General features: G+C 40.5%; 1 protein-coding gene across 1 annotated transcript; it reads left to right on the top strand.

The window, feature by feature from the left end:
• The first annotated feature begins 244 nt into the window (after positions 1 to 244).
• On the top strand, positions 245 to 22,070 carry YWHAQ (tyrosine 3-monooxygenase/tryptophan 5-monooxygenase activation protein theta). Its single transcript, XM_005521871.2, has 6 exons — positions 245 to 399; positions 1,435 to 1,819; positions 16,786 to 16,909; positions 19,344 to 19,507; positions 19,877 to 19,972; positions 21,001 to 22,070. Exons 2-6 carry the CDS (start codon positions 1,526 to 1,528, stop codon positions 21,058 to 21,060), a joined length of 738 nt encoding a protein of 245 aa, XP_005521928.1. The 5' UTR covers positions 245 to 399; positions 1,435 to 1,525; the 3' UTR covers positions 21,061 to 22,070.
• The last annotated feature ends 5,922 nt before the right edge of the window (positions 22,071 to 27,992 follow it).

Below are 27,992 nucleotides of genomic sequence, written 5' to 3'. Positions count from 1 at the left end.
GGGGAGCGGCGAGGGAGGGGGCGGAGGGTGTGTGTGGGGGGGGTTGTAGCGGCGTCACCATGGCGACAGTGACGTCACCCCACCCTGGATCTCATTGGAGGAAACCCCGTGGCCCCAGCCGCAGCCCACGGGCCCAGCCGAGCTCGCGCCCTGCCCGCGCTCGCCCCCGCGGCGGCGCGCTCGTCTTCGATTGGCCGGCGGTGCGCGGCGGGGCGGGGCTCGGGGTCCAGGCCGGACCGCGATTGGCCGCGTGGGCGCGGGCCGCGCAGCGGGTCGGTGCGCGCGCCAACGCCCTTCAACGCTGGCTCGGCCGAGACGGGAGCGGCTCTTTCTCTTCGCCACAGCCCCAAGCGCGGCACCGACCGGGTGCGGCCCGGCCCCACAGCCCGGCGGACCCAGGTGAGCGCGGGGCCGCGGCCGGCGGCTGGATGGGCCCCGCACCACTGCCTCCTCCCGCTGCGTCCTCCATTTTGTGATCGCGGCGTGGAGAGCTCGGCGGCCGCGGGGAGCGGGAGGTGCAGCCAGCGCCGCCATTTCGCACCCGCCGCCGTTTCCTCTTCCCGCCCCGTCTCCACGGGGATTCCGCCGGCCGCCCCCGCACCCCCTGCCGTCCCAGGAGACGCGACCGCTGAGCCCGAGACCGCACCCGCTGCCGTGTATCGGGAGCCGCCGCGCTCCCCGCCGGCAGCACGGGGCCCCCGCCGCGCCGAGGGCCGGCCGCGCCGGGCCAGACGGGATGTCCGGGTCCGCCGCGCCCCGCCGCGGGGAGGAGAAGCGCCCACGGCCCCCACCCCGGCCTCGCGGCCCCGGCCTCGCTCGCCCCCAGAGAGGCGGGTCCTGGAGGGGTTTAACCTCTGCCATGTTCTCCGGGGCCGAGTTCGTCTTGCTGCTTTTATTATGTATTTTTTTCCCGCCAGTCCCGGCATTCATGCCCGCTTGCCTCCGGCGCTCGCCTGCAGGACTGGAAGCACACGGAGGCAGGGATTTGGGCGAGGACCCCAGGCTGGGTGATAACCAGGAATCGTTATTCCACGATTCCTATTAGAGGGTCCACGAGTCCCTATTAGAGGGCGTATTAATATGCTCACGTAGGGTACGAAGGGAAAAAGGGGTGATGGCTTTTTTTCTGGTGGAAAAACAGGTATTTCCACTGCTTGGGTGGCAGGCTGCCGTCCCTTGGATAGCACTGACCGAGTGAGACTTGTTCGGCTGGGTTTCTAGGTCGTGGTTTCCCGAGGGGTGGACCCTTGGGACGAGTCCCCGTAGCCTTGCATAGAAGAGCAGTCCGTCTCTCCAGAAGAAACACCTGGAGATGGGGAAGGGAAGGCAGGGCTCACAGTAATTCTCGTTTTTTGCTGGGTTGCAGTGGGTGCCGGAGGAACGTGTTCGGTAGTGTTTATCCTGGCATCATGGTTACTATCTTCTTTCTGTCAGGTTTTGAGGTGCATTCTCGTGTTGATAGTGTGACATCTCCAGCTTCTTGTGCTTCTGCTACTACACTGCTCTTGTGCCAGTGCCAGCCACCATGGATAAGACCGAGTTGATCCAGAAAGCCAAGCTGGCTGAGCAAGCCGAGCGCTACGATGACATGGCCACCTGCATGAAGGCAGTAACGGAGCAAGGTGCCGAGCTGTCCAACGAGGAGCGCAACCTGCTCTCCGTGGCCTACAAGAACGTGGTGGGGGGGCGACGCTCGGCCTGGAGGGTCATCTCCAGCATCGAGCAGAAGACAGACACCAGTGACAAGAAGATGCAGCTTATCAAGGACTATCGGGAGAAGGTGGAGTCTGAGCTCAGGTCCATCTGCACCACGGTGCTGGTAAGTGGGAACTTTGTTATTTCTTATATTTTGTTTGAGGTAACGAAATGCAGTATTTAAGTGTGCTGCTGTACTGGGGGGAAGCATTGGGAGCTTGGCTTGTGCAGTGTTGTGCTGGATAAGTGAAGTCAGTACAGCAACTTCTATAAGTCTTACGTGAGTAAGCATGCTGAGGAGGATCAATCGCACTATGCTATTTGCCCTATATGTGTAGAGGTATTTGAGATACTCAATTTTGAGACTTTGTGAGGTACATTTTTGGGAGGGGTGATCCATATGCAGTATTTCACCAGGTACTTGCAGAGATACAGGGAATTTAGCCTCTGCTGTGGTTAGTAAGCTTAACTATTTGTAAAATAAGCTGGAAATGTGGAAACACTGTTATTCAGAGCAGCTAATAACTTGCTAAAAGCATTGAAACCGTGTGTGTTTTGTTTACTTCCTCATGAAGAAAAATACTCTCAAGGGGTCTTGGAAGAGACATTTTGAGGAATGTTTTAACATAAATTTGACTTTACAGACTTAGATGTCTGTCTGTTTTGAAGGTGGAAAAGAGACATGTAGAAATTGGCTTTGTTAGATGCAAACTGACTTCTCAGGGCATGTTTGAGATGAATTTGCAGTAATTATGGAACAATGTAAAACTAAGGTGTAAAGACCAGAATGACACTCTAAGCATGCATCAAAACCCAGAAGTACGTTTCTGTGGATGCAGCAGAATTCCAGATGCTGTTGGTAGGAAAACTGTAGTGCACTGTAGTGGGAGCTCAAGAGATGTGTGGAGGCTGCTGAACCTTATTTTACGTGACCAGGGATGTATTGTATCTGCAAGAAACTGCATGTGTATAATGCAGTAGGAATTCTGTGGCAGATCATCTTCACTGGTTGATTTGCTCCTCTTAGTTACCTTTTGTTTTTGTGTCTAGTATTGCTAATGTGAGAACAGGAGGAAGCAAGTCTGTAAGGAAATAAACAATTTTGAGGTAATTTTATCCTAGATTGGTTTAGGAGATGTGAATTTAAAGGTGACTGGTTTGGAAGTATCTGATTTTTTTTCTTAATTTAAGTGTTCTGGCTCATACAAGGGAACACTTCTTTGGATTGTGCTGAAAATACCTATATGCTTACCTGTATGCTGCCACCTAGGTTTGTTTTTTCTTTCTTTCTAAATCGAAGTGACTTACCTTTTTTTGAAAATAATTTTCCTATTTATTAGCTTTACAAATCAGTTGAGTTAGCCCATGCCTTCCACAAGAACAAAATTGTTTCTCCAGTTACAGGTGTATTGAAATTGTGAAACTTTCACCTTTGTGAAAATGATGGGACTTCTGTAGGACTCCTACTTCCTGTGACAAGAGTTTCACTAAGAACCCTGTGTGATGACGTGAGAGCATTTGTGTCACTCTTCTTTCTCTTCTCTACTCAGTGCCCCACTTCAGAACTAACTTCTTGGGACCTCCATAGCTCACTCCTCAGACTTCTTAATCTCCCTCTGTCCTTTTACCAAATCTAAGTGCCTTGGAGAAGGTGATACATAAAATCTCATACTGGTTATACAATTTTGACAAGGACCTTGTGTTTCCATAGGGAGAGGCAGTGAACCACTTCACACAGTGTCTCTGCTGAAGTTATTCCAGTCCTGGTGGTTGCCAGCAGGTATTCTGATAGCTGTACTAGGGCAGACCTCTGCTGTAGGGGAAAGCAAGCTCTTCCTATGCTAGCTGAATTTTTCAATGCACTCTAGTCTTTCTCTGTTCTCAGCAATGGCCTGTTGGCAACTCTCCCCTTTGGGCCTGGAAGGCTGCAGGAAGTAGTGAAGACCGAAACCTGCAGCTGAGCATGCTTTTCCTGTCCTGTCCTGACCTGCTGCAAAGATGTGCCTTTCTTTGGTGGGAGAAGATGTTGGCTATCTACTGCAAGCTTTCCTTTTTTATTCTTCCTTTGAGGGCCATGTGCAGTTCTGTTCTGATTCCCTCCCTTTCCTCCTCCATCTACCACTCCTATGATCCATGAGTCAGCATGTGAGAGGTTGGAATTCACCACAAGTAGGCGTTACAAAGGATGGGTTTCCTAAAGCTGAGCCACACAATGATTTTGGCTCCTCCTTTGAATGATAGTTTTTTTTTTTGTACTAGTACTATGGTAACTGCTTGTAGCTTTTTCACATCTCTTCAGCTGAATCTCAGATGATTTTTTAATTCTAGGAAGGCAGCTAAACTGTAACAACTGCTGGCAAGTAGTATGGAAAGGTTGCTTGTCATCTGGAGTATTTGGATTTAGCAAGGGTGGGTGTGTTGGGTGGAGTGTGACTGCTGTTAGTCATACTACTAACAGTTTTTTCAGAAGTTTTTTTTTAACTGCTGGTATGGCATATTTCTAATTTTTTATTTAGATATACTTGTGCTTGCATTAAAAATACTGCTATTTTTTTATTAAAATGTCAGTAATATGGAATCTCTTGATTATTTTTTTCCTGCAAAAAATGCCCCAAGCCAGTTAAGTAAGGCACTTTCAGGGCATGGTTTGATAAAGAACTTCAGTTCAATCACCACTAGAATACAAACATCCAAAATTTCATTGAGATAGCTGTATATAGATACATACATAAAAATAAAGCTTTTACTGATTATATAACTCATTCTCTAACTGCCTATCTTGCAAGTAGGCATGATCTGAATGCTTTTTAACTGTTAATTTTATGACTGATCTTTCAGATGAGAGTAGCTCTTTAATGGAGAAATGATACTGCTGTCAAACAGCATGCACAAATGTGTTATTTGAAAGGTACACTAGGAGGTCTTGCTGAACTCCCTGTATTGATTGACTAATTCTTTGGTAATGTAGAGAATTAATGTTGAATCATTCCTTATGATTCATAGTTAAAACTGTTCTTGAAACTCTGTTCTCCTTGAATAAAGAAACAGGTTGGCAACTTAATTTTTTCAGATAAAGTTGAACTATGTTGTTTCATATACTCTAAGCACAAAGTTCATGTTACTTTCTCTTGGCTAATTTCAGGTACAGGATAATGTAGAAGGGGTGGATGCATCAATAGCTTTCATGTAATTAGTGAAATGATGTGGGGAAACTTTGAAGATGGAACATACAGTGTAGTATCTGCTTAATTTTATGCACATTCCACTGTTCAGTGACATTAGGTTTTTAGAAGAGTTAACTTTTGAATTGGAATCTTTCTGGGGAAGCAGATTAAACTGGTGGGTTTTCTGAGAGCCTTGGTCCTTTTGCATGGCTGTAACTTGTGTTGCATTCAGGCTTCTTTGTTCTTTAGAGAGCAGCAATATAAAGGCAGGGAAGACAGCAGCCCTTGTCTGGAAGCTCTCTCCACTTGCAGCTTGAGGGTTTTTGTGTGTGTTTGCATGTGTTTAGTTTCTAGGTCCTGATGCATTGGAGCTCTTCTTGGAGTTACAGAGATGAGATTTGATAATATTTGCCCACAGTTTAAATCTTTATGAAGATGCAAAATCATTAGGGCTTCAAAACAAATGTGTCTTGATGATTACTTCTCATGTCTCTAGCTGAAATGTTAAAATGGTTTTTTAATATTATTTTAAAATTTTGTGTAGAAAAGTTACATGCCTGAGGCTTTTCAGTTGTTTCCCAACATCTTTTTTCACAGTGTCCTCTGTAAACATTTTTACATTGTATTGTGTTAGGCCCATGTTGGCTCATTTCTCTAGAAATGAGTGAAGGCATTGTGAACTTCTAGAAATGAACAGTCACATTACTTGTGCTGTTGATTCTTTTTGCCACCCTGTGGCAGTGCCTGCAGTGAAATAGTTTTGAGCTATAAGGTGTGTATTGTCTGTATTTTTACTTTCTTAAGGCTGAAAGTATGCTTCAATTGTCTGAGAGATCGCACTGTTAATTGTTGGAAGCATGTGTGTTGCTCTTGCCAGCTCCACTTTCCTTCCTCCCTCTTTCCCCTCAAGGTTACAATGTTGTTCCTACTGCTGCTTCAGGTAATTGAGAAGCAATAAAAGCTAATAAAAACCAGTAAAAATCTGTACACTTCTGAATATTATCAATTTTGTAGCTCTAGTTCTGAAGTTAGTCACTTAAAATGAGTAGAAGAAAAATCCTCATGCTAGAAGGTAATGTTTAGGGCAGTTGTTTCAACAGCACAAGTTCAGAGTTCCATTGAAAGTGAAGTTGGCATTAGCAGATAGAGTCCTCATGTCAGCTAAAATGTCTATGTCTGATGATGGATAACTTTGACCATAGCCCTGTTTCTTCCTTACCATTACCTTTAGCCTACAGAAAAGTGAAATCTTGGGGTTTTTTATTGCACATGCAGAAATTTGCCGAATTCTGTAGGTATCAGCTTCATGCTACTATGTAAATAATTTACCAAAGTTTCATGTTCTCTGAATGCTATGTCTCTTGCGTTCCTATTGTCAGGGAACAGAGTTTGTACAGAAATATATGTGGTATAGGGGTGAAACCCAGTAAAAGGGTATTACTTACAGTCTTTTCATAAAGGGAGCTGTGTAGGATGCAGTTTTATTTTGAAGGTCAGGCATGATAATCACTTAGCATTACATTTGGACTTGAGTTAGTTATCCCAGTAGTGGTTGGGACAATGTTTCAATGTTAACTTTTGTAAGGTGAAGCAACTCTTATTCTTAAGTACTTGACTAAAAGGAAAGGCACTTCATGAAAGTCAGTTGGGAATGTTACTTCTTGGCAAGTCCAGAATTGTGGAGTGAATGTGGATTGAATTAATAGTTTGGAATATTTTTTATGAAAAGTAATGTAAAGAGAGATGATTTTTCCTTTGTGTTTTTAGCACAACTTCTAGCAGCCATCAGCACATTTGTGGTAAGAATTTTGGAACTTAATGCTTTAATTTTTTTTTTAGTTTAATATGCTTGAAACTTAGATCTGAACTTGACTTACTCATAGTTTTACTCTCTCTTACTTTCTCTGTCATCTTTCAGTAGAATCTGCTGCTGGAATCCTCCCTCACTCTTGTGCAAAGAAAACCTAATCATTTCTGAGAAAGGACTAATTCTTGCAGAAACAAAGCCTAGAGTGCATCAAGGTTTTTTTTTAATGGATTGCGAACAGTTAAAGAGTCCACCTAAAAATAGTTCAAGGAATTCTGTTGGTAGCTGAAGCCTCCATCCTGTGCAGTCATTGCTTGCTGCCCCCTCCCCCTACAGATGAATGCTGTCTAAAATTATTAAATTTCTTGGAGGACATTTACTGCTTTGGTGGCCTTGAGAAAGTAGGGTGTGCTCACTATGTCAAACTGGACAACAAAAGCACAAATTCTGTTCTGCTAATGCAATGAAGCTTTTAACGGGTTTTGTAAATCACTGTCATGCTTACCTGCTAGACAGTTATCTCACAGGCATTTCTGTTACCTTGGATACTAATGTGAGAGGTGCCTTTTTGAAGTAAAACACAGAAGACTGCATGTGAGAGAGAGAGCTTGATGAGAGAAGAACACACTTGAGTTTGAAGGTTATTACACTTGATTTCTTTATCGTGGCACAAATTAGGGTTGTTCAGCACAGTACTAAACGAGTAGATTGTACCAATTTCTGTACAGGCACTGCAGCTTGTTATTCTGGTTTCATTAATGGGGCATGCCCAATTTTCAGAGGAAGGTAGTGAGGAAAGCAGCAGGGGAAGGGCGGGTAAAAGTGCATGGATATGCTTTGTAAGTTTGGTAGGTGAAGGTGCACACTTGATTAATCAATGTTTTCAAATTTAGCTTTTTGCTGTTGGCCTTTAAGAATGAGGGGCAAGGTGCCCCTCAATGTTATTTGTGGTTGTGCTTTCTTACTGCCAGTAAACTTGAAGCCAGTTTTATCACAAACAGGTACGGTAAGTAACTATTCTTGAGCACTGCATTTGTGGAACTTGGTATAGCTCCACCAAGTTTGTTGGAGGGGTGACTGCAAGTTTCTCCCCATACTTTCTGCATCCCAGGAAGCTGGAACCAATATCAGAACACTTCAGCATACTGCTGATTAATGATAAGCTTGTCATTTCCTAATCCGTTTGTATGTCTGAATATATAACAGTGCCTGGTTTGTGTGAACTAGGCACTTGGGAGAGGCTTCAAAATTATTTGAGTGCTGGGTTTCACATCTTGTGGTCTGTGCACCCATCAGAACATCAGATGTCAAGATCTAAGAACTGTAAGTCCTGAATTAGCTATGATTTTGCTTGTACCTTTCTCTAAATTTGTTAAAGTAACCAAGGGTTTGATTTACCAGTTTCTAATATTGATGAAGGTTTATTACTTGCTCTGTTACTCTTTATTCTCTCCTTTAATTTTTATGATACATTCACTGAAGTAGCCTGATACAGGAGTAGTGTTCAGGTCTGAAAACAGAAGAATTTGAAATTGCTTTAATAATAACTTTTCTAAATACACTATATACACTCTAACCTGACTGTCAGCCACATCGTTTCTGGATGAAACTTCTTCAGGAAGTTTTGTTCTGAAGTTAAATACATTTTTCAAAATTCTTGCAAGCAGAAATTGTTTTTAATAAAAGTAGGTAGCAGGGTCTTGGCAAAAAGTAACAGCTCACTTTCTGTGAGAAGTTGTAACATCTGAAATGGTTATCTGAAATGTTGACTTCAGTTTTTCTAACCTAAGATTAGACTTCATTGTTGCGTGTTGTCTCATTTAGATAGCAACAAATTACTGGCACACTCCTAATAGACTTAGTGAAATCATATATTGTTGGGTTTCCTTCAAGATGAAGTTGGATAATGCAAAAGGCTCTTCCAAGCTACACTATGCAATGGGAAGAAAGTGCATCTGTTGTGTTAACCATTTGGAATTTCAGTGATCCCAAGCCTCTGATCAAGGGCTCCCAAAGACAGACAAGAACTGAAGCAAGTCCAAGTGAGTTCTTTGCATAAGGACAATGTACCTTAAGACCACATAACTCCTGTGTGCTGTTGTTCCTCTTGAGCGCTGTTAGTCTAGATATACATCAGTTAGTCATTTAATCTTACCTTTGGGCTTCTGTAGCTGCAGAGCATAGAAGTATTTTTAAATGAAAATTTAGACTTCTTTGTGTGATTCTGTCATATTATGCAATGTCACGAATGGATGCTGAAGGAAACTTTTAGATGGCCAGGATTCTGAAGAGAAGGATGTGATGTCTAAAATGTATGTTTGCTAAGAGGAGAAGAGCACTTGGAAGTATTTTTAAGAATTCAGAATATGTAAAACACAGTCATGGAAGAATGTTAGAATCAATTTGAGATAAATATGTCAGATACCAAGGAATTTTTCCTGAAAGCTTTTGGCTCTGTTGTATAGCCATTAATTAATCAAAAATTTATAATTTTAGAAAAGAATAATTACTTTTTTTTTTTTTAATACTCACTTCTACATTTGATGAGGGGAAACTGGAAAACTTTAGGCTCTTCCATAAAATCTTAAATAATTCTGACTTTCACTGGATTGTTCATTTTGTCTGAACATCTATGGAAAGGAGAACCTGCGTTTCCATACACATCTAGTTCCTAGCTTACATAGTTCTCTGGGGACCACAGAACTTTCTAACTTAAGGAGAAGTATAAGCAGTGAGTGTAAATTCTAGATGAAACTAATCTCAGCCTCAGGTGGGAATAGTGTGGGCAGATATACTGCAGCTCAGGCTTCCAGTGAATTTGTTAAGTGGGATTCCAGATACTTCATTCAGGGCCAATCCTAAATATTGGCTGCCAGTTTTTAAAACTGTATAGACAAAGACATGGAACCAAATGGAAAAGATTAATTAGGTCACCTTCTCTGTTTTCATGTCAGATACATTTGTCTCCGCTTTCAATAGTGCTTTGTCAGGTCATCTTTAGGCCATGCCATTACTGGAAAGGTGCACACATATTTTCCTCAATACATAAACTGAAACTGTTACTATGGAGTGGTCTGTACAAAAATCACTTGACGTTCTCTCAAAAGGAGTTGATGCATAGAACTTGAATCCTGAAGGATGAAGAACTTAGTTCCGCTGAATTACGCTGTTGAAAGTAAAGTGATTGTACTGTTGCAGCAGGGGACTCTCCCTTTCCTGTCAAGAAAACGACTGCTGAACGTTAAAAACACCTAGGTTTCAGTGAGTCATACTGTGGACTTTGGAATGACTGATTATACTTGAAATAGTCAAGAAGTCTTAATACCACTCTGCTAGATGATTAAAACAGGCAATCATTTGTGAGTAAAAGCCTTATTGGAAGATCTGAGCCCACACCAATCATCTGTGCTGTCAGAGACTTTGGAACATTTGATGTGTTTTAAGTTTCACATTTAAGTTATGTTAGGTGATTACGTTGGTCTGGGCTGTCTCACCAACTTTAGCTTAGCTTTTTGATTGCAGTTAGGGTGGAAACCATTTCTCTCTATGCTGCTTCTAGGTCTTCTTTTCTCATATTGGGTCTGGTTGGACCATCAAAAATACATGAGACTGAATAATTTTTCCAAATATTTTGCATACTGCAGCCCTGGCTGAATTTATGTAGCCTGACACACCATGGTGTTCCTATGAGATGCAAGCTGCTCATCTAGATGGAACTGATGTTGAATCCATGTTTTGGGATGGTGAGTTAACTAAGAGAAGTGTTGATATGCACTCTGTGCTTGTGCATTAGTTTTGAGGAACCTTGTCTCAAAATAGGTTTACTTTGAAACAGCTTCTTCACTTGCATGTGATTTTTTGGTTCTCTGGGGTTTGGCCAGTTAGTGTGTGGTACAACATTAAGTAGTTACTTGCTGTTACCCAGGTAACATCTTTTCTAGTGAGCTTCAGTGCTCCTTAATAAAAAGCTAAAATAGAGAACATTCAGTGTCAGTTCAGAAAACAAAGAAACATCTAGGAAACAAAAATAAAACTCAGTCTAGTTCCTGTAAAACGTGTGAAAAATTGGTACTCTGTGGAATGATAGCACCTCCTGTGCTGGCAGGTCTGAGAACACTTGGACAGCTAAGATCTGCTGAGCAGAAGTTCAACTTGGTTTCTTTTTTCTTTTTCTTTCTTTTTTTCCATATAATTGAACTTTTTCCATTATGTGATGAGGAGGAATATAGTTTTTAAATATTATAAGCACTGATATTCATTAGTTCACTCTTCTGTCAAAAAAATTACTACTGTAGGATTTTGTTTTTTTCTAGCTTTTTGTGTCATACGAGTTCAAGCCAGGTGAAGGACACCGTTTAAAATTACTAAACCCTGCAGATACCAGTTAGTTCACACAAACCGTTAGGATATTCACGTTTGAAAGCAGCATTTAAAATTACATTCTTAGAAGATGGAGATGGTGCTGAAATAAGGTATTTTAAACAACTTGAAGTAAGATATATGGGCTTAAGGCTCAAGGGTATTGCTGAAAGTGTGACTTGAAAAATCAAACTTTATCCAACATAGACTTCTTTCAGAAAATCCTGTGCTAGCCATTTAGAACATCAACACACTCCTCCTTGCTAAATACCATGCAACAGCTTAACTTACGGGACAAACTTTTGGAGAGCATTGCTGTTTCTGATGGTTGCTTTTACATTGGCTTTTTTCCTTCTAGTGGAGCAAAATTAATTATAAACTGTACTCAGTGAGAAATGCAAATGACAATGTAGATCAGTCTTTTAATAGCATAACATTAAATAACTTGGTGCTGGTGATTGACCCAAACATGTCATAGGTGTTGACATCTGAGCAATGGTGACATTGTAAATGTTTTGGGTTGCTTGAGTTTCCCACATCGAGAACTTCTGTTGGTACCTAGGCACATGCTGTTCTTAGCGTGCTTTGAAAATTGGCCTCAACCTAGTTGTGATGAGTGGATAATCTCTGGAGCTGACCTGGTTCATGTTCCTCCTCTGGTATTGAATGGTTAATTTTGAAGAATATATCCACTAGCTAGTGGTATTGGAATATATGAGACTTACAGTCATGTATTTGCTACTCTAACTGAAGTCCAGTTCTAAATGGTACAACTGCTGAAGGAAGCTAAAAGTTTGGTATTCAAGATTTTTTTTTTCCAAATTCATCTTTTCTGTTGAGATTTTTTTTATAGCTGGATATGTGGAAAGAGAGAACAGCTCTGAACAGATCAGATTGCAGTGGTATTTTTCTGCCACTTGAACCTACTCTGTAGTTAAACTGTATAGAAAGTATTTAGTGTACACTATGGTTGTACTTAATGTCTCAGTCAGTCTTGCCTTTTAAAATAGGCTCAGATGGGGAGAGAGTGGTGGGACTTTGTTTTGATGTCAGCTTTTTCAAGGAGGTGTTGCCCTGAAAAGAGGTAACAGAAAGCATATGTGGAGTGGGACTGGAACATGAATTGCAGGGGAGATGTGCCAGTGTATTTTAAAGAGAGTTTGGCTGGATGCACACACCACAAATAATTATTAAGGAGCTGTGTCTTCAGGGAGCTGCTTTGTGTCAGCCATACCTTCAAGTAAAGTTATGGCTGACGTTCCTTCAGGGCTTGGTTTTCATAAAGCTGAAAAAAATGGGGAAGTGGTGAGAACAAATACATTGACTTAGTATTTCGGGCCCAGGTTAAGTGCTGTGGTCAGTACCATGTGTTCAACCCTTGAACCTACTTAAACAGAGGGGGAAAGGGACTGAGAGGATACTTAAGTAGTTGGGAAAGAACAAAAGTAGAATTGCCAAAAAGGCAATTGAAATGTAACTTTCATTTGGCTTGTAGAGGAATATGTTTGCCAATGGAGAGAGAAAGAAAAAAATACTCAGCTTTCAAGGGGAAGAAGTATCTAGCTGCCAGGTTCCCAGCCTGCTCCCTATGGCTTCTTCAGGCAGCTGCAGACCTATTCCAAGGAGCATTAGCCCTTTGTTGCTGGCATCTCTATAATAAATAAACCATCCTTCTGTAGGAGGGGAAAATAATATTATACATGAGAATATGATGCTGTTGGGATGAGAAGAGTGTTAGCACGATGTGAAGGTAGAAATAGAGATGGATGAGCATCACTTGCAGGAAGTGGAGTGGGAAATCTTGTCACACTCTAGGAGGACCAGCAAGCCACTTGAGTGAGCATAATATGTCAGTGTGGGGGAAGCAGCAGCTACCAGCCACAGACTGTCACACTGCAAACCTATTGTAAGGCAACTGCAGTGGGACACAAAGGGTCTGCTCTGAGGATAGACTGATTCCTGCATCTTCATACTCTCCTTGGTTCTGAGAGTCACCCCCCAGTCAGGGCAGGTCGGCGGCTCGAACATCGTGTGGCTTTCATGCAGTTTCTGAGGCATATGTTGTAAAGCACATAACTGCTGGTTTTTCAAGGCTTGGTTTAGAAGGTGATGGGAAGAGCTGCAGTTCTTAAATGATGGTGGCAGCTGTATTTTAAGACATAAAAGAGATGGGCACATTCACTGTATGTGAGCATGGATGGCAGTCTTCTGTATTGCCTTACTTCATCCCAGAATCATACTTCTGCCAGTGCTTGTCTCTTCCTAGGTAAAATCACAACTTTGAGACTCTCTGTGGTCTGTTTCATTGCTTTGCCTGCCTGTAGTAACTTTACTTAATATCAGCTGATGTTTAAAATAAGGATTCCTGGCTAATTTCTGTCTGCTGGAAAGATAAAAAGGTCCAAGTGGGGAAAGATGAGAGAACAGATGCAGGAAATCGTGAGTTTTCCTGGCTATTACTGACTCACAACACTGTAAAGTAAATAATTTGGCTTACTGTGCTGTCTGCTCTCACGACCCCACCAACATTTTGTCTGTAAGAGGGAGAGTAAGATGCCTTACAAGAAATTATGATGATATCCTGAGATGAATGGCTCATGAAGTACACCAAATACATTATTAATTTGAAAGATTAACATCTGGCCTAATAAATAATTTGCTTCACTCAAAGCAAATCGGATTCTGTTCTAATCTGTGGGATTCATAAATAAGATCTTGTTCCATTTAAGGCTATTAAAAAACCGAAACTGAATATATGAAGTCCAGAATGAGGATGTTCCACCCTAGCTGAAGAAAAAGGCACAGGTCTCTTCCTTACTTGTGTTGTGTAAGGATTAGGAGGCCCTCAAGATGGACTGGGAGTGGGAACTGCTGGGCTACTCAGCTTCTCCACCTGAGAAATAACCCACTTTTGCTGTCTGAAAAACTGCAGCTCATTCTCAGCATCGCTTTTTTCTCTATGTCTCTCAAAAGTTTGGGCAGAGCCACTTGTTATCAGATCAACATAATGAAGGCAGCATTTTAAAGATGCACTGACACACAGGCCACAGTGCTGCTTGTTTGTGGTAGGGCTGGCACAGCAAAATCCTTTCATATTCCTGGAAGAAGCGTGTGGCCTACCCCATCTGGGGGGAAGAAGTGGGCACTGATGCTCTAGGGAATGTAGCTTTCAGATTTGGCTTAAATTTGCTACGCTAAAGCTTTCCTGTAAACATTCTCTAGTGTGCACTAGATTCCAGGGGTTAAGTATTCTTCAGCCATAACCAAGCCAGATCAGCTGTAGTGCTAGAGCTGCCTACAAAGACAGAATTTTTTAGTAAAATGAGTAATACTTTTTGTGTGCTAAGCATGCAGTAAATTTCTATGTTTTGGAATAAAATGCCTGATTATTCCCTTGTTGACATAGTTGTAGCATCTTGAAAGTTTTATTTCAGCATTTAAAAGATGAATCAAAGATACAGTTTTGTGAAATACCTGGTTTAAAATGCCATATAGTATCTTCACTGCTTGTCTAGTCAGTGCTCCTTAGACTGTGGCACAGTTAATCTGAGCACATGGATAAATCACATCTCTGCCACTTAATGCAGTCCCAGCCATAGGATGGCTTTTAGAGGCTGGTAGTTACTATTCAAACATTATGGATTTATGGAACCTTTCTAAATTATAGGTGTATTATGTGTCACATTCATCATTCTGGGCAGTTTTTTGTAAAATCAAACTCAAATGTTAGACTTGAGGTTACCGTGTTGTCACTGAGACTCTGAAACTGGTTTGTGTAGTGTTGCGATTTTATGGCTGACATGTATGTTATCAAGGAGAAAAGCAGCAGGAACTGCTTTTCCATCGAGCTTCCCCATCAAGCCAAAATGTGAAGATTTTTTCTTTTCAGAAATCTGTGGAGTGGGAATAACTCACTCTTAATATGGAATGATTCATGCACAGTAACAGTATTAATATGCTGTTGTATTACCCATCTGCCTACTACCTTTTAACTCTTGTTTTGAAACAGACTTAAGGTTTTGCTGCTTTTTCCATAACACCAGTGAGCTGTACTGTTCTATGTTTGCTCAAGCCCCTGCATACTTGACTGTGTTAAACTGTTAGACAGATTCCTCATTTACGCCTTTGCCAAGTAGCCAGTGTCTAGGCTTTGGCAGTGGTTTTATAGCCTTACAGAAACTCCTAAAAATGTCTGTTTCTGATTTGGTAGGTGCAAGGGTATGTCAGGCTTGGTATCATCTTATCTTCCTGCTGTTTTCTCTAGGGTGATATCAAGGGCAGGTATGACTATACTTTCCTTACTGCCTTGGTGTGGGATCTCTGAGGGAGCTTGTCTGGACACTGCAGTGCTATTCTATGGGACACATACAGTTTGGATGCAAAAATGCTTTTTTAACCCTGTGGGAAATACCCTGCTACAAGTGTCAGTTTAAAAGGGTTGCCAAAATCTCAAATGGACTTGGAATAAGTAAATGCTTTGAACTCGACTGCTCTGCTTCCATTGATCATTAAAGAAATTAATAATGGCATGGTGGTGTGCATAGGGAGTAGGTTTGTGTCTAAAATTAGCTTGTTTTGATTATAGTGCTCTAGTAGCCAGTTAAAGTGCTAAGGATTTTTGTGCAGAAAGCTAACAGTTCCTTGAATATTTTCTTTGTAGCTGCTTCATGAATTTGGATACATGTTCCTGTAACAAAAATCTTAACTAGCCAGCTGCCAGCTTTGTGGAGACTTTCTGCTCCTTTTATGACCTGTTTACTTTCCAAATAAGTAAATGCAGATCTTTATCTCTTACATTCCTACTGTGAAGTTTCTCTGAGTATTGCAGGGTTTCCTTGAGTTGTATGGGAACTCATTTGTGTCTTTTGTCAACTCTGGAGAGCATGAATGGTTGTAGTAATGAGTTGGGTAAAATCTCTTGAGTTCACAGACAAGGTCAGCCAGAAGCTTCTCTGCTGCTTGTCAGTTCTCTGAGCTACCCTATTCTCTAAGGGAAAGTCCTGTACCTCTTTTCTCCTTTCTTCACCCCTATCTTAGGATGACTTGCAGCCTTGGAGAGAGACTTACCTTCTCTTGCTGGAGGCTTGCAGACCTTTCTTTGTCCTTCTGGTTATCAGATACGGGAGCTGTGAACAAGGGGAGTGATGTTTGCAGCAGCATAGGGTGTGCTGGAGAGCACACCATTCCGTTCTGGGAATGGCAGGGCAGATAGGAAGGATGCCTCCCTATTGTGCTGGAGCCAGGTGTTCCTTCAGAGCCTTGTGAAGAGCTGGTGCAGTGTGATGAGGTTGGCTGTTGACTGGATGGGTTTGAATCCTTGACTCCCTGTGGTAGGAGTCAAGAGCTGGAGATTTCTTTGTCACAAATCCAAGAAACACAATTGTTGCAAAAAAATGTAGCTTTGAAATTTTCTGTGTCGTGTTTTGCTTTTCAAGTAAAAGCTTACTCATTTGCAATGTTCTTGAAATGAGAAGTGCATATCTTGAAACTGAACTTGGTCCTGAAACTGTACACCAGTAAACCTTTCCTTGTTACTTGCAGTCTGACTGGCCAGTTGTCTGTTCATCTTAATGTAGTCTCTGGTTTTGTACCTATGCTCAGTTTGTTGAAATAAGTGTGCATCTATCTTAAACTCCCTAAAACTCTGTTTAGCCTTGTAGCAAACATTTGAGTCCATCCAAACTTCTAGGAGAGAATTAGGTTGAACTTTGTTGTGGTGGTGTTTGCAATATGTCAATGTGTGTTTTTTTGTTGTTTCAGGAGCTCTTGGACAAATATTTAATAGCTAATGCAACTAATCCAGAGAGCAAGGTATTCTACCTGAAGATGAAGGGAGACTACTTCCGATACCTTGCTGAGGTTGCCTGTGGTGATGACAGAAAACGTAAGTACCTTGGGTCTTTCACAGCTCCGGTCCATGGGTGAGGGACCAGGAAATGAAATACACAGACTGCAAATTCACATGAGTTAACTGTGTTTCAGTCAGAAATCTCCTGTTTTCATACAGACTGAGAGCAAAACTCTGACTAGACCTTAAGTATGCCAGGGAATTTTAGCTGGTGTTCCTGTCATCTACCCTAAATTCCTGAATAAATGCCCCATAATGCTTATTCAAATCTTCCGGAAAAATAGCGTAAGTGAAGGTATAGCATATATTTAATGTTGCTTAGTTTGTAATTCTTACTAAAATGAAGTTGGTTAGGGAGAGTAAACAAATATCTGTAACATTTTGTACTCCATGGTAAAGTCCTGTTGATCTAAAAATTTAACCATTTCACTGTGAAGCAGACTTCACTGTAGTCACTGCATTTATAAAGAAGACACAAAATTACTAGGTTGATAGTCTAGCCAAAAAGCGTGAGCTTTACTCTAAAATGATTGATTTTAATAGGAATAATACTGTTCCTGAACTTCTAGTTTGCCCCTTTGGATTCAGCAGGAAAGACCTGAAACTGCCACTTGATACTGGGCATCCTGAGACTGTAGACCTTTCCTAGGAGTTAGAACAGGTGCATAAGTAGTTGTGAGTACCTCAGAAACCTCTTCTGGGGAAGATTTTAACTGTAATGAGGAGATGTATTGAATTAATTATTAAAACTGTCTTGCAAGGTGTCCAGATAGTGTTGTGATGTTAAAAGCTCTTGGTATGGCATAAGCTAATGAACTATTTCTACATAACAAACTAAAGTTAGTTGTGCAGTAATGCTGTGACACAAAGGAGAGGGACTGCTGGAGCATGTGGATGCTGCAGTCGCTGTTCTCTGGGGTTGGGCCTGGCAGGATCTGGCAGTGTTGGCCTCCTGAAACCGATTGCAGTGCACAATGGGAGGACAGGGCTGGTTGTCGCTTCAGTAAAGGCTTCATTAGTCTCCCTCTATTGTCAGAGCATTCAAGCTGAAAGATGAAGACACAGAATGGAGTAAAAGTCTTTGCATTAATGTGTTGCATTCAGGAATTCTTAACCCTTTATCTGCTTCAAGTAGCAACAGCAAGTCCAAGGGTAGTAGAGAAAACTTGCCTTTGGCTTTCACAAAGATCATCTGATTTATACTTTGTCTTGAGCAACAGCTACAAATCTGGGCTTATCCAAGCACAGAAATACCAGCTCCTCTTGGCTAAAATGACTGCAGTTAAATGGCACACATGCTGATAGGGGATACAGTGCAAGAGGGATTGATTGAATATAACGTTGTTAGCAGATCCTGCTGGAGTTTAGCTCTGAAGTTACAGCTGATGTTTATCACCATGCAGACTTTTCTGCATAACTTCTTACAAACTTCAAGACTTTAAGCTTTTCTGGTATTCCACCTCTAATCATCTGTTTTTCTCAGCTTCAAATATATTTTATGTGCTTACTACAATAAGTAGTTATCTCCTGGATTTGCTAGCTTTTTACCTTCTTTCACCTGTTCTCAACAAATGGGTAGTCCTTTAGCACTCATTACTGTGTAATACTGAAATATCCAAATCTGTCTTGACTCTTTTCAATACTTACTAAATTTTACGTACCAAGTTTTTACCAGCATTTGCTAGAGCAGTGCTAGCACTAGCTAGCTCCTTCACAGAGCTGTATTTTGAGCTCTGACAGTGACTTTTTTTCCCCTGCAGTCTCCTTCCATTCTGCAGCATGTTTAGGGCAGCTCTTGGTCCATTTGCTATCTATCAGAAGTGAATCTGGAATAGACTATAGGTAGCACTCCTGAAGTTCTCTGACCTGGTAACCTCTTTTCTCTGTGGTGTTTGTCCCAATTATTTTGGGCACAACACTGGGGCTTTTTTATCTTGGCCTGTCTACACGGAGTTTTGGAGACAAACCTTCAGTTTTTCCAGAACATGTCATACATGCCTTCCAGGCTGCCTCAAGAAATTGGGCCTTTTTTACTCTGCATACATAACTTGCATGAACATGTCCATCCTGTGCAAGGAATGAAGTAGGAGTTCTGTAGAAGAAGTAATGCACAAATTATTTTTTTCTCCCCCCACCTAAAGTATCAAAGGCCACTGAAGCAATACAGTAGTCTTGGATGCTTGTGTGTACCAGGTTCTGTGTGTTTATCTTCTCTTGAATACCTTTGCTCTGTAGTAGCTTAGTTTTCTCCCTGTGTTTTGTCAGTGTGGCAAAACAGTTTGCTCCCTGTGTTGTGTTAGTGTACTTAAGATGGGCGTACAATCATTACTTTGATTAAAGTAGGTGCAATGTTTTCCTAAGAACAGGTTTACATACAGCTGTTCAGTCTCCTACTAATGGAGTGGTTTAGGTAGAAATACCTTTTTAAAAAATGAAACAAACCTAAAATCACTTTGTCATTCTTTTACAGAAACAATAGAAAACTCACAGGGAGCTTATCAGGAGGCATTTGATATCAGCAAGAAGGAGATGCAGCCAACACATCCAATTCGCTTGGGTCTAGCTCTTAACTTCTCTGTATTTTATTATGAGATTCTCAACAATCCTGAGCTTGCCTGCACACTGGCAAAGACAGTAAGTATTTTTTTTTTTTTTTCCCCAGTATGCCTGCAGGGAAAGTAGAAGAGAGTTTGTGCTTAAAACTGTATGAATTATGGCTTCCTAGAGTTTTTGAAGGAAATGATCTTGTTGAAAGTGTCTGGTTTCCTAAGTCATATTGTTAGCAGATTGAAGGGGTAGAAGCAGGCTGTATTTACACTGTGACTTAAATTTTCAGCAGCATGGCAAGCTTTTATGATGTCTTTAGTATGGTTTTGTTTCAAATAGAGCAGGTCATTAACTTCTGATGTTGCTTTTTTTTTTTTTTAAGCTACCTTTTCTGATAGGTTTAGTTTCTGCTTGCTTAAATCAGTTAATAGGCTAAAGATGGTTTAATTATTCCAGGCGTTTGATGAGGCGATTGCAGAACTTGATACACTGAACGAAGACTCATACAAAGACAGTACTCTCATCATGCAGTTGCTTAGAGACAACCTAACAGTAAGTTGCTTTTTCAAGTATTATCTGATTCTGTTCTCCACGTGTTTGCTTAGACTGAATTTGTGATGGAAAAAAAGCTTATTTTGTTCTAGCACAAAGCACAGCACTGACTTGGGCTGTTTAGTTATGGTACCTTTTCATAACTCAGTTTGAATGTTGTGTAAGTTGATGTCCAACTTCATGCTGTGTAATCTGGAATAGCAGCCTGGCTAGCTCACATTCTTCCTGGTATGATGGTCTTACGGTAGAGGGGAGAAGGGGCATTCAGCCCAACCTAATGGAAAGGTAGACAAGGAATTAAAACAGTCATCTGTGATCTGTCAGTGAATCTTACTCAAACTTTTTTGATGACTACCTAAAAACAGAGTTTCTCCTGGTGTACATCCAGGGCAGCTTGCTTTATTTGTTGTCCTGATTTTCATTCAAAAACTCAGAAATTTCAGTGTACTAAGAATAAAATCAGTTTGTTTGAGATAAACGATTTAAGAAAAGTGCCTTATGGAACAATTAAGTTGTATTAAAATATGTAATTATGGCAGTTTTTCAGAGAATATCCTCTGAATAATTACTGTATTTAAACTTACAACAACATTTATTATTCTGTGATAGTCCTTCAGTAGAAGTGTCTGTTGTTAGCAAAGTGAAGTGCTTAGCTTCGACAACCAAAGTGACAATCCACACTTGCAGTGTTCAGCGTGCTGCATTTGAAATGGAAGTTGCCTGTGGAGCTGCTGTTGAATGGCCTGGGATCGATGGCACAGCTCATTGTTAAGCACATGGAGTTATTGAGAACATGTCTGTTCTGCCTGAGGGGATAAAAGCTCATTGTGCCCTGTGCATGGTGTGCTCTGTCCAGTTACCTCTCTCCCAGCAAGTACTGGAAGCCAGGGTTGTGCAGTGCCAGTGAACTGGTACTTCGTGGGTATCCTTAAGTCTAATTCACTATCATTTCCTTACGGTTAGTAGTTGTCCCTTTTTGGAATTCAAGCTGCACTTCTGAAAGCTGACGCTTTTTATTTTCTTTCTAGTTATGGACATCAGACAGTGCAGGAGAAGAATGTGATGCTGCAGAAGGTGCAGAAAACTAAACTGCACGTGGGGCGTCATTCTCCCTTTCCTTCTCAAGAAACCTTTTTACACGTCTCCATTCCTTATAGCTCCACTTGGATTTCCTATAGCAAAGAAAACCCATCCATGTGTATGGAAATCAATTTATAGTCTTTTCACACTGCAGCTTTGGGAAAACTCCATTCCTTGATTTGTGTTTGTCCTGGCCTTCCTGGTGTGCGGTTACTGCTGTAGAAAAGTATTAATAGCTTCATTTCATATAAACATAAGTAACTTCCAAACACTTATGTAGCGGACTAAAGTGTACCTGGTATTTAAAAACAAATCTGAACCAGTTCCTGCCAGTTGACTGTGTTTTGTATTACAGTAAGATATGAAAATGTAGTTAATTGCAACTAAAGAGCGTTCCACATAGCATTTAATTCTCCACATTCCCTTCTTATTCTGCAGGGTTTCCTTTCCGTAATTGACTTTCACATGCTACTGTGTATTCGTTTCAGTAGGAATATGGAAGTTCTGGGCCAGATCAAGTTGAGCATTTAAAGTTTGGAAAACCACAAATTGAGTTGCTTCCCGTATCATGTAATACAGAAGCTTGTGTGTTCAAAAACAGGGGCTTCACTTAATCTTCAGTTGCTGCTGTTTAAGTTGATATCCCTTCCCAATAAAAGTTCACTTACACTCCTGCCTTTGTAGTTCTGGTATTCACTTTACTATGTATTAGAAGCAGCATGTTACTGCTGGAGTACAGGCAGTGCTTTTTGGCAGACTGAAGTGCATGTCATTTCTTAATACACTGGAATGGGAAAATCAATTGAAGTTCACATGTCCAAGTATAAAATCTAGTACTTTTCCATGCAGGTTTGTGCACATGTGAGAAGGTGTCAAGTTTGTCCAGTGATTGTTAGAGAGTTTGGACCACTATTGTGTGTTGCTAATCATTGATTGTAGTCCCAAAAAAGCCTTGTGAAAATGTTATGCCCTCTGTAACAGCAAAGTAACATTAAATAAAATTACATTTTATAAACCACCCACTGTTGACTTGTAACAATTCCATATAATAACTTAAGGGCTGAACTTAAAAAAGTAAGTATCTGGTGCTGGAAATGTCTTTCTCAAATTTATTGCATACTTCTTAAAAGTCTGCTTTTAAAATAACTTGTTTTAAAAAAAATACCCTGGATAACTTCTTATAGTTGTTCTGACATGTGGACTTCTTAATCATTAAATCTGCTAGAGCAAATGGATTCACCTTAGCAATGAACTGAGAAAAGATAGCAAATTTCTTGATACTCTTTCATGGCTTAGAGATATTCTCATCTAAATGATGCAATTTTTTTGTAATCTATTGGAATTCTCTGCTGTATTTCTTTTTGTTGTGCTTTTCTTGATAGATTTCATTACAATGTTCCAGCTATATATTCAGTAATGCAGAGGAATTTGTTGTGCTCTAGAATGTTAGCTTGTGTGCTGCTACATCTTGTTCTTAGATACATTTAGTGTATCTAATGTTTTCCCTCATTTTTGGAGCTTTTTGTAACAATATGTTGCTCTGCTTTTTTCTTTTCCCCCTAGACCCCTTAAGAGTTTTTTTTCCTAAATCTCTGCCTCTTACTTTCCCGTGTTGGTGGGTTTTTGAAAATATTTAACTCTTGTTAGTGTTGTGGCTGGACAAGAAATCACATTACAAAAAAGGATATTTATTAGTGGTCCTTGAAAACTTCTGGTGGTATACCTTCCACCTTCCATGTTTTTATCTATTATTTGAGTGTGCACGGTGTTCAGATTCTGTGCTTCAACTGACATGCATTACTCTAAAAAAACTGGTATCAATTCCATTTTCTTCATGCAATCATTTTGAATTCCTGTCAAAGTATTGTGTGGCAGGACCCTACATAAATTCATGCTTCTTAATCAGTGTTTTGGTTTTGTAATTTCCTCTCACCCACACATTTCTTACCGATCCTTTATTTGTTTCATAAAGGTTTTAGCTCCTAAGTGCTGCCATTCTTAAGTAAAGCTGTTTGGGTACTGACACGTAGCAGTCAGCTTTATCTGCTCATTTATTTAAGGGTTTGCTTTCTTTGCTGTCTTCTGGCTGCTGTCTTAGCTTGCGCTACATTTGTCAGCTAACACTGTTCTCTTGTTTCCTTTCTTTTGTACCTTGAGAGAGTTGTCAGTTTTCCTTACAGGAACAGCAGCTGGGCCTTCTAGCTAGATTATAGCTTAATTTATTAAATGTGCTTTCTGGTGTTTATCAAGCTGGGCAAATTCTAGCTATGTTTTGTTGATTGCATCTACGTTTTGCATGCAAAAAAGGCTTGAAACTGCAGCATCAGCTTTTAAATTTTAATAATAATGAATACAGTAGCATCTCTCTTCTTCATTACTTCCAAAATTCAGCGAAATATTTGCATTGTTTCAGAGGAGAGAGGGAATGAAATGTGATGGGGAATGGGATGATACCACAAATAAAAGGGATGGATTTTAATTCCCTAAATTACTTTGCTGAGTCTTTCCCTCCCAGGTAAACTTGGGAAATAAATCATCATATGTAGGGAAAGGGCAGACTTTACTGGAAGAGTACAGACTTTAGATTCCCATTGTACAGCTGAAATCCCAGACTTGTGTAACAAGAACTAACTGCCCTCTTGTGTGAGTGTGGCTAGATGACACGGCTGCTGAAAGCTCCAGCAATTACAGCTTGGCCAGCTTTCAGCTGTGTAAAATGCCAGAGTGGGAGGGTGAAATGTTAGTACCAGCTTTGGATTACTGCCATGATATTTTCCGCTACACTGCAAAGACTCCAGTTTCCTAGAGGAATGCTTTGTCTTTTGCCACATGGTCATGAGTACACCTGATAATAAACTGTAGCCTGAAACTATGACATCAAGTATTTTAAAACTTGTATACTAGTTTAAAGGCAGTTTGTCTGTAGTGTAGGATCTGTGTATTGATATCGATAAGAATTCCTAAGCAGAGATTCTGTAAATGCCATTAGAAGTGGCTCATAAGCTTTTTTATTATAAATTATATTCTTTGTTGTCCTACCTCTTTGCTTAGTTAAATTCTCATTCCTGTTGTGGTCATTGTCCTTGTAAAATCCCTCTACTTTGGGAGCAAAAGGACAGTTTGTAAAACCTGTTTGGAGGAAGAAGAATGGGGCTTTTTTTGGCCTTGGCTTCAAATCACATATGGCTGCTGATGTTGGTGAGCAGATGCTGGGTATTTCCAATCTGTTTTAAGTCTGTTGGAAACAATAAAAGAGGGTAATTACAGTCCTGTAAAAAGGAGGAAAATGAGAGGGAGATGTTTGTTTCTGTGCTATGAATTACTTAAATTGCATTCCCTAGGGAAATCTGTTGTGTGACAGCCAGGGAGTAGTGATAGTTTGGTTTCAGCAGTAACAGTAGTAACAACACTGTACATTATAGCATTCTTCACATAACTTAAGGCTTCCAAAGAGATTTTGTGGATGTGTTAAGAGACACTGAACCCTCGGTAGTACAGGATGCATGAATCAGCCCAGTGAAGTTTATAAAATACTTGAGTTTCTATTCCTAGAACTAATTATGCCAACGTGAACCAGGAGGTAACAGAATATTTGGGCTATTATAAAATGGCAGAGCCAAGGTTTTCCCACTCTCATCCCTTCTGAAAAATCCAGGCTGACACAAAAAGCTGCCTTTGTTCTGTTAGCATAATTTCATTGGTTTCAATGTATGGGTGACTTAAACTTCATTTGTAGAGCTAATTTGATTAGACTGAATGGTTTGAACAAGATATTGCTGTATGGTTTAAAAGTTTCCAGTAGTTGGTGAACTTCATTCATTACTTAATTCACCTTTAATGTTAGAATTAATCAGTTTAAATACTGGCCCTTGAGAATACAATTTTCAGTTTTCATATACCAGGTCTTCAGTAGGGTTTTATACAAACATAGACTAAGCACCCACATAAAATACATTTTTATTTGGTCACTTCAAAGTAAAGGTATTTGTTAATATGTAGCTATGCCAAAATGCTTCACATAAATCTAAGTGCTCAGTAAGCATTGTGTCAAGTGGAAACTCATGCCAGCTTATTGCTGTTGAGGTTTGTGGTTTGAGAGATGGTTGACAGTCTCATCAGTGGGAGGAACAAGAGGAACTTCTCAAGGAGTACCAGAGCATCACCAAAGAAGTTTGTGTACAGTGGAATTGCAGCTAGAGCCAACTTAACTGACCAAATTTTTGATATCCCATTTTGTCCTTCCCCTCAACTTTTATACCCCCGGGACAGTTTCAGTAATGCCCAGTGGGAAACAAAATTACAGCTTTTGCTGGGCCCACTTGAATTATTTAGCAGCTAAGTTCAAAGCCACTTTGCTGTGAAACTTCCATCCCTACGAATGTGTTTCTAATGTTCTGGTTACTCTACTGCTCCACTTTACTCCAGCTGTCCTTGCATTGCTCTTCCTTTCTACCTTGTCTTTCTAAGGCTCTGCAGTGAGGACTGGGCACACTGGATGGTGATGGAGAGATGCTTGAAGGCACAAATTGCTCTTATCTCTTGCACATTGAAAATACTTGAGGGGATGGTCTGCACCCAGGTGACAGGTGTGTAGGATCCCAGAGGGGAGAAGATCCAGCAAGATGATCACTACTGGAAGTGTTGTAAGGCATGAGAATATAGAAGAATAAAGGCTGTCAATATTGAATGCAAACACTGCTGTCTCTTGTTACTGCCTCCAGAGTGGAAAGGACTTAAGATGCTTTGTCACTTAAAAGTGAGGAATATCATGAATGAAGGTCTAGTGTGTGCTTGAGGCTGAAAAGATGTTTATATCTCTGCATGTGCTGCTCCATTCTACAAACAATGAGATGGTTACAAGCTGTTCTGTACCAAGAGCACATGGTCACCTAGTGAATCTCTGGAATATGACTCAAAACCAGTAGCTTTGATAAATAATAAAAAAATATAAACTTTGAGAAGTAATAATATAAATGGTTCATGTGGAGGATACAGCCTAAAGTGCCAGCCTAACCAATAGAAGACTTCTGCTTTGAAGTGGGACAACTTATGCCGTGGTTTATGTACTTAAAATAAGTCTGGAGGAGACCCCCCCTAAGTATCACATCCCACTCATTGCCATCACAGGAACTACACAGTATGTTTATCAAGCTGGTATTGGATTCTTTTCCTCCTTTAGTACTGGAAGCCTGCTCCAGGTCTTCATCCTGCTGATAGCTAGAAGCTTTCTCTTAGCTAGTTTCTACCCACTTGTTTTTGTGTCAGTGCTGCCTGTTAACTAAATCTTGTAAGCATTCTGCTGTCAGTGGCTCTGCACAGAGACTAATCTTAGATTGAGAGTGCTTCAGGAACATTTTGTGGTATGCAGGGGTAGCACATTGTGCGGAACTTCAGTACATCTGTAACAGTAATTGGTTTTCAGAGCTGGGTCCTAATGCTGCACATCCTTTTGCTCAAGGTTTTGCTGATTTTAGTGAGGATTCAGCTAATCGATGGTCTGCAATAGTTAAATTTGTATTTTGTCAGTGATAATTTGGCTAGTAAGGGAGACAATTTGCTTTGGAGTGCATCTGCAAAGAATCTATTGCAAAGGGAAAAAACAGCTGAGGAAGAAGGAATTGTTTTGGTTGCTGAATAGAATGATCTTTAACAGCATAGGCATTGACATTTGAAAGAAATAAATATATTTTCTTTTTTCCAAAAGATTGCTTTTTATAAAAATGGTTCACTTGTTATTTCACTGTCTTAAAAGATAAAAAGGAAATATTGCTTATCTGTTTTGCTTGGTTGATGGGTCAATTCCAAATATTTTTGTCCAGTTTGGAGGAGAAAGGGTGAATCATTCTTGTCAAAGGCACTTCAGTTTTTTAAAGGTGCTCATACTTTCCAAATGTAACTTTTTTTTTCCATCCAGGTACAAATATAAGATCTATATCAGCATCCTGGAACTTCATGTTGTATTCCTTGGCTTTCTGAATTTCACTTGCTGAGAAAACAAGGCAGGCCTTACTACTAATTAATAAATCACTACAATTAAATGGTGCAGTAAGAAAAGTAATAGGAAAGAAAACAAGTTGGCTGTTCAGTGGATTTGTAGTACTGTTTTGTTTTTCCTCTAACAGTAGGAAATTGCTACACCCACAAAAGGTCTATAATTTAGTATGTTCTTCTGTTGCTAACCACATATTTCCTCATCAAGCGGAATCTAGAAACCTGTTACTGCAACAAAGCCAAGGAAAATTGTCATGTCACTGTGGAGCTAATCATGAATGTTACCTACAGTAAAGCTTCACAACCCTGTCATAGAGAGCATGACATGCACAAGCATCCAGATCCTGGGGACTCCCACCTGGCATGCTGACCCTTTCATGACTGATGAATTTTGGACAACCTTTGATAACTGCAATGACTACCTAAAATCCTGGGATAAAGCCCATTTAAATTAAGACAAGGTCAAGTATTATTTATGTAAAGAAATGAAATTGAGTGTTCTCATGTACTTTAAAAGACAAGTAGGATAATAAGAATTTAACAATGACTTCAGGAATCTTACAGCAGAGACTTATAGCAGAGATGGAATATCCCTGCAGTCTTTGTAGTTCTGCTGGGGAAAAAAGGAAAAGCTGTGTGGATTAATTTGAAGATTTAATAAGGCAGCTGGAGAGAGTAACCTGTTTTATTCCTGAACTCTGCAGCACCTGAGAGTACTCTTCCTCTGTTGGAGAAGGAAAAAAGGCATTTTTTATCAAGAAAATCTTATGATTTCTCTAGTTAGACATAAAAAACAACCACATGTACTTGTACTTGAGGTTGCAGTGGTCATGATCTTTTCAGAGATCTAAAGAAGACATTACTCATTTTGTCATGATGAGTTTGTTTCTGAACTGATGAGTTTCTGCTGAAGTTTCTTAAATGCTTTTGAATCCACTCATATGGGAAT

This window comes from Pseudopodoces humilis, chromosome 3 (genome assembly GCF_049639895.1).
Source record: "Pseudopodoces humilis isolate 2021_Gansu_Grassland_sample_001 chromosome 3, ASM4963989v1, whole genome shotgun sequence".
NCBI lineage: Eukaryota > Metazoa > Chordata > Aves > Passeriformes > Paridae > Pseudopodoces > Pseudopodoces humilis.
Note: the sequence above shows the minus strand (reverse complement) of the source record. Positions and strands in the feature narration are given on the sequence as shown.

What these genes read in the sequence shown, in the direction of transcription:
- YWHAQ (XM_005521871.2), top strand. Translation starts at nt 1,526, where the DNA reads ATGGATAAGACCGAGTTGATCCAGAAAGCCAAGCTGGCTGAGCAAGCC. An exon ending in CCTGCACACTGGCAAAGACA is followed by an intron (nt 19,508 to 19,876) that starts GTAAGTATTTTT and finishes TAATTATTCCAG; the next exon opens with GCGTTTGATGAGGCGATTGC. An exon ending in TGCTTAGAGACAACCTAACA is followed by an intron (nt 19,973 to 21,000) that starts GTAAGTTGCTTT and finishes TTTTCTTTCTAG; the next exon opens with TTATGGACATCAGACAGTGC.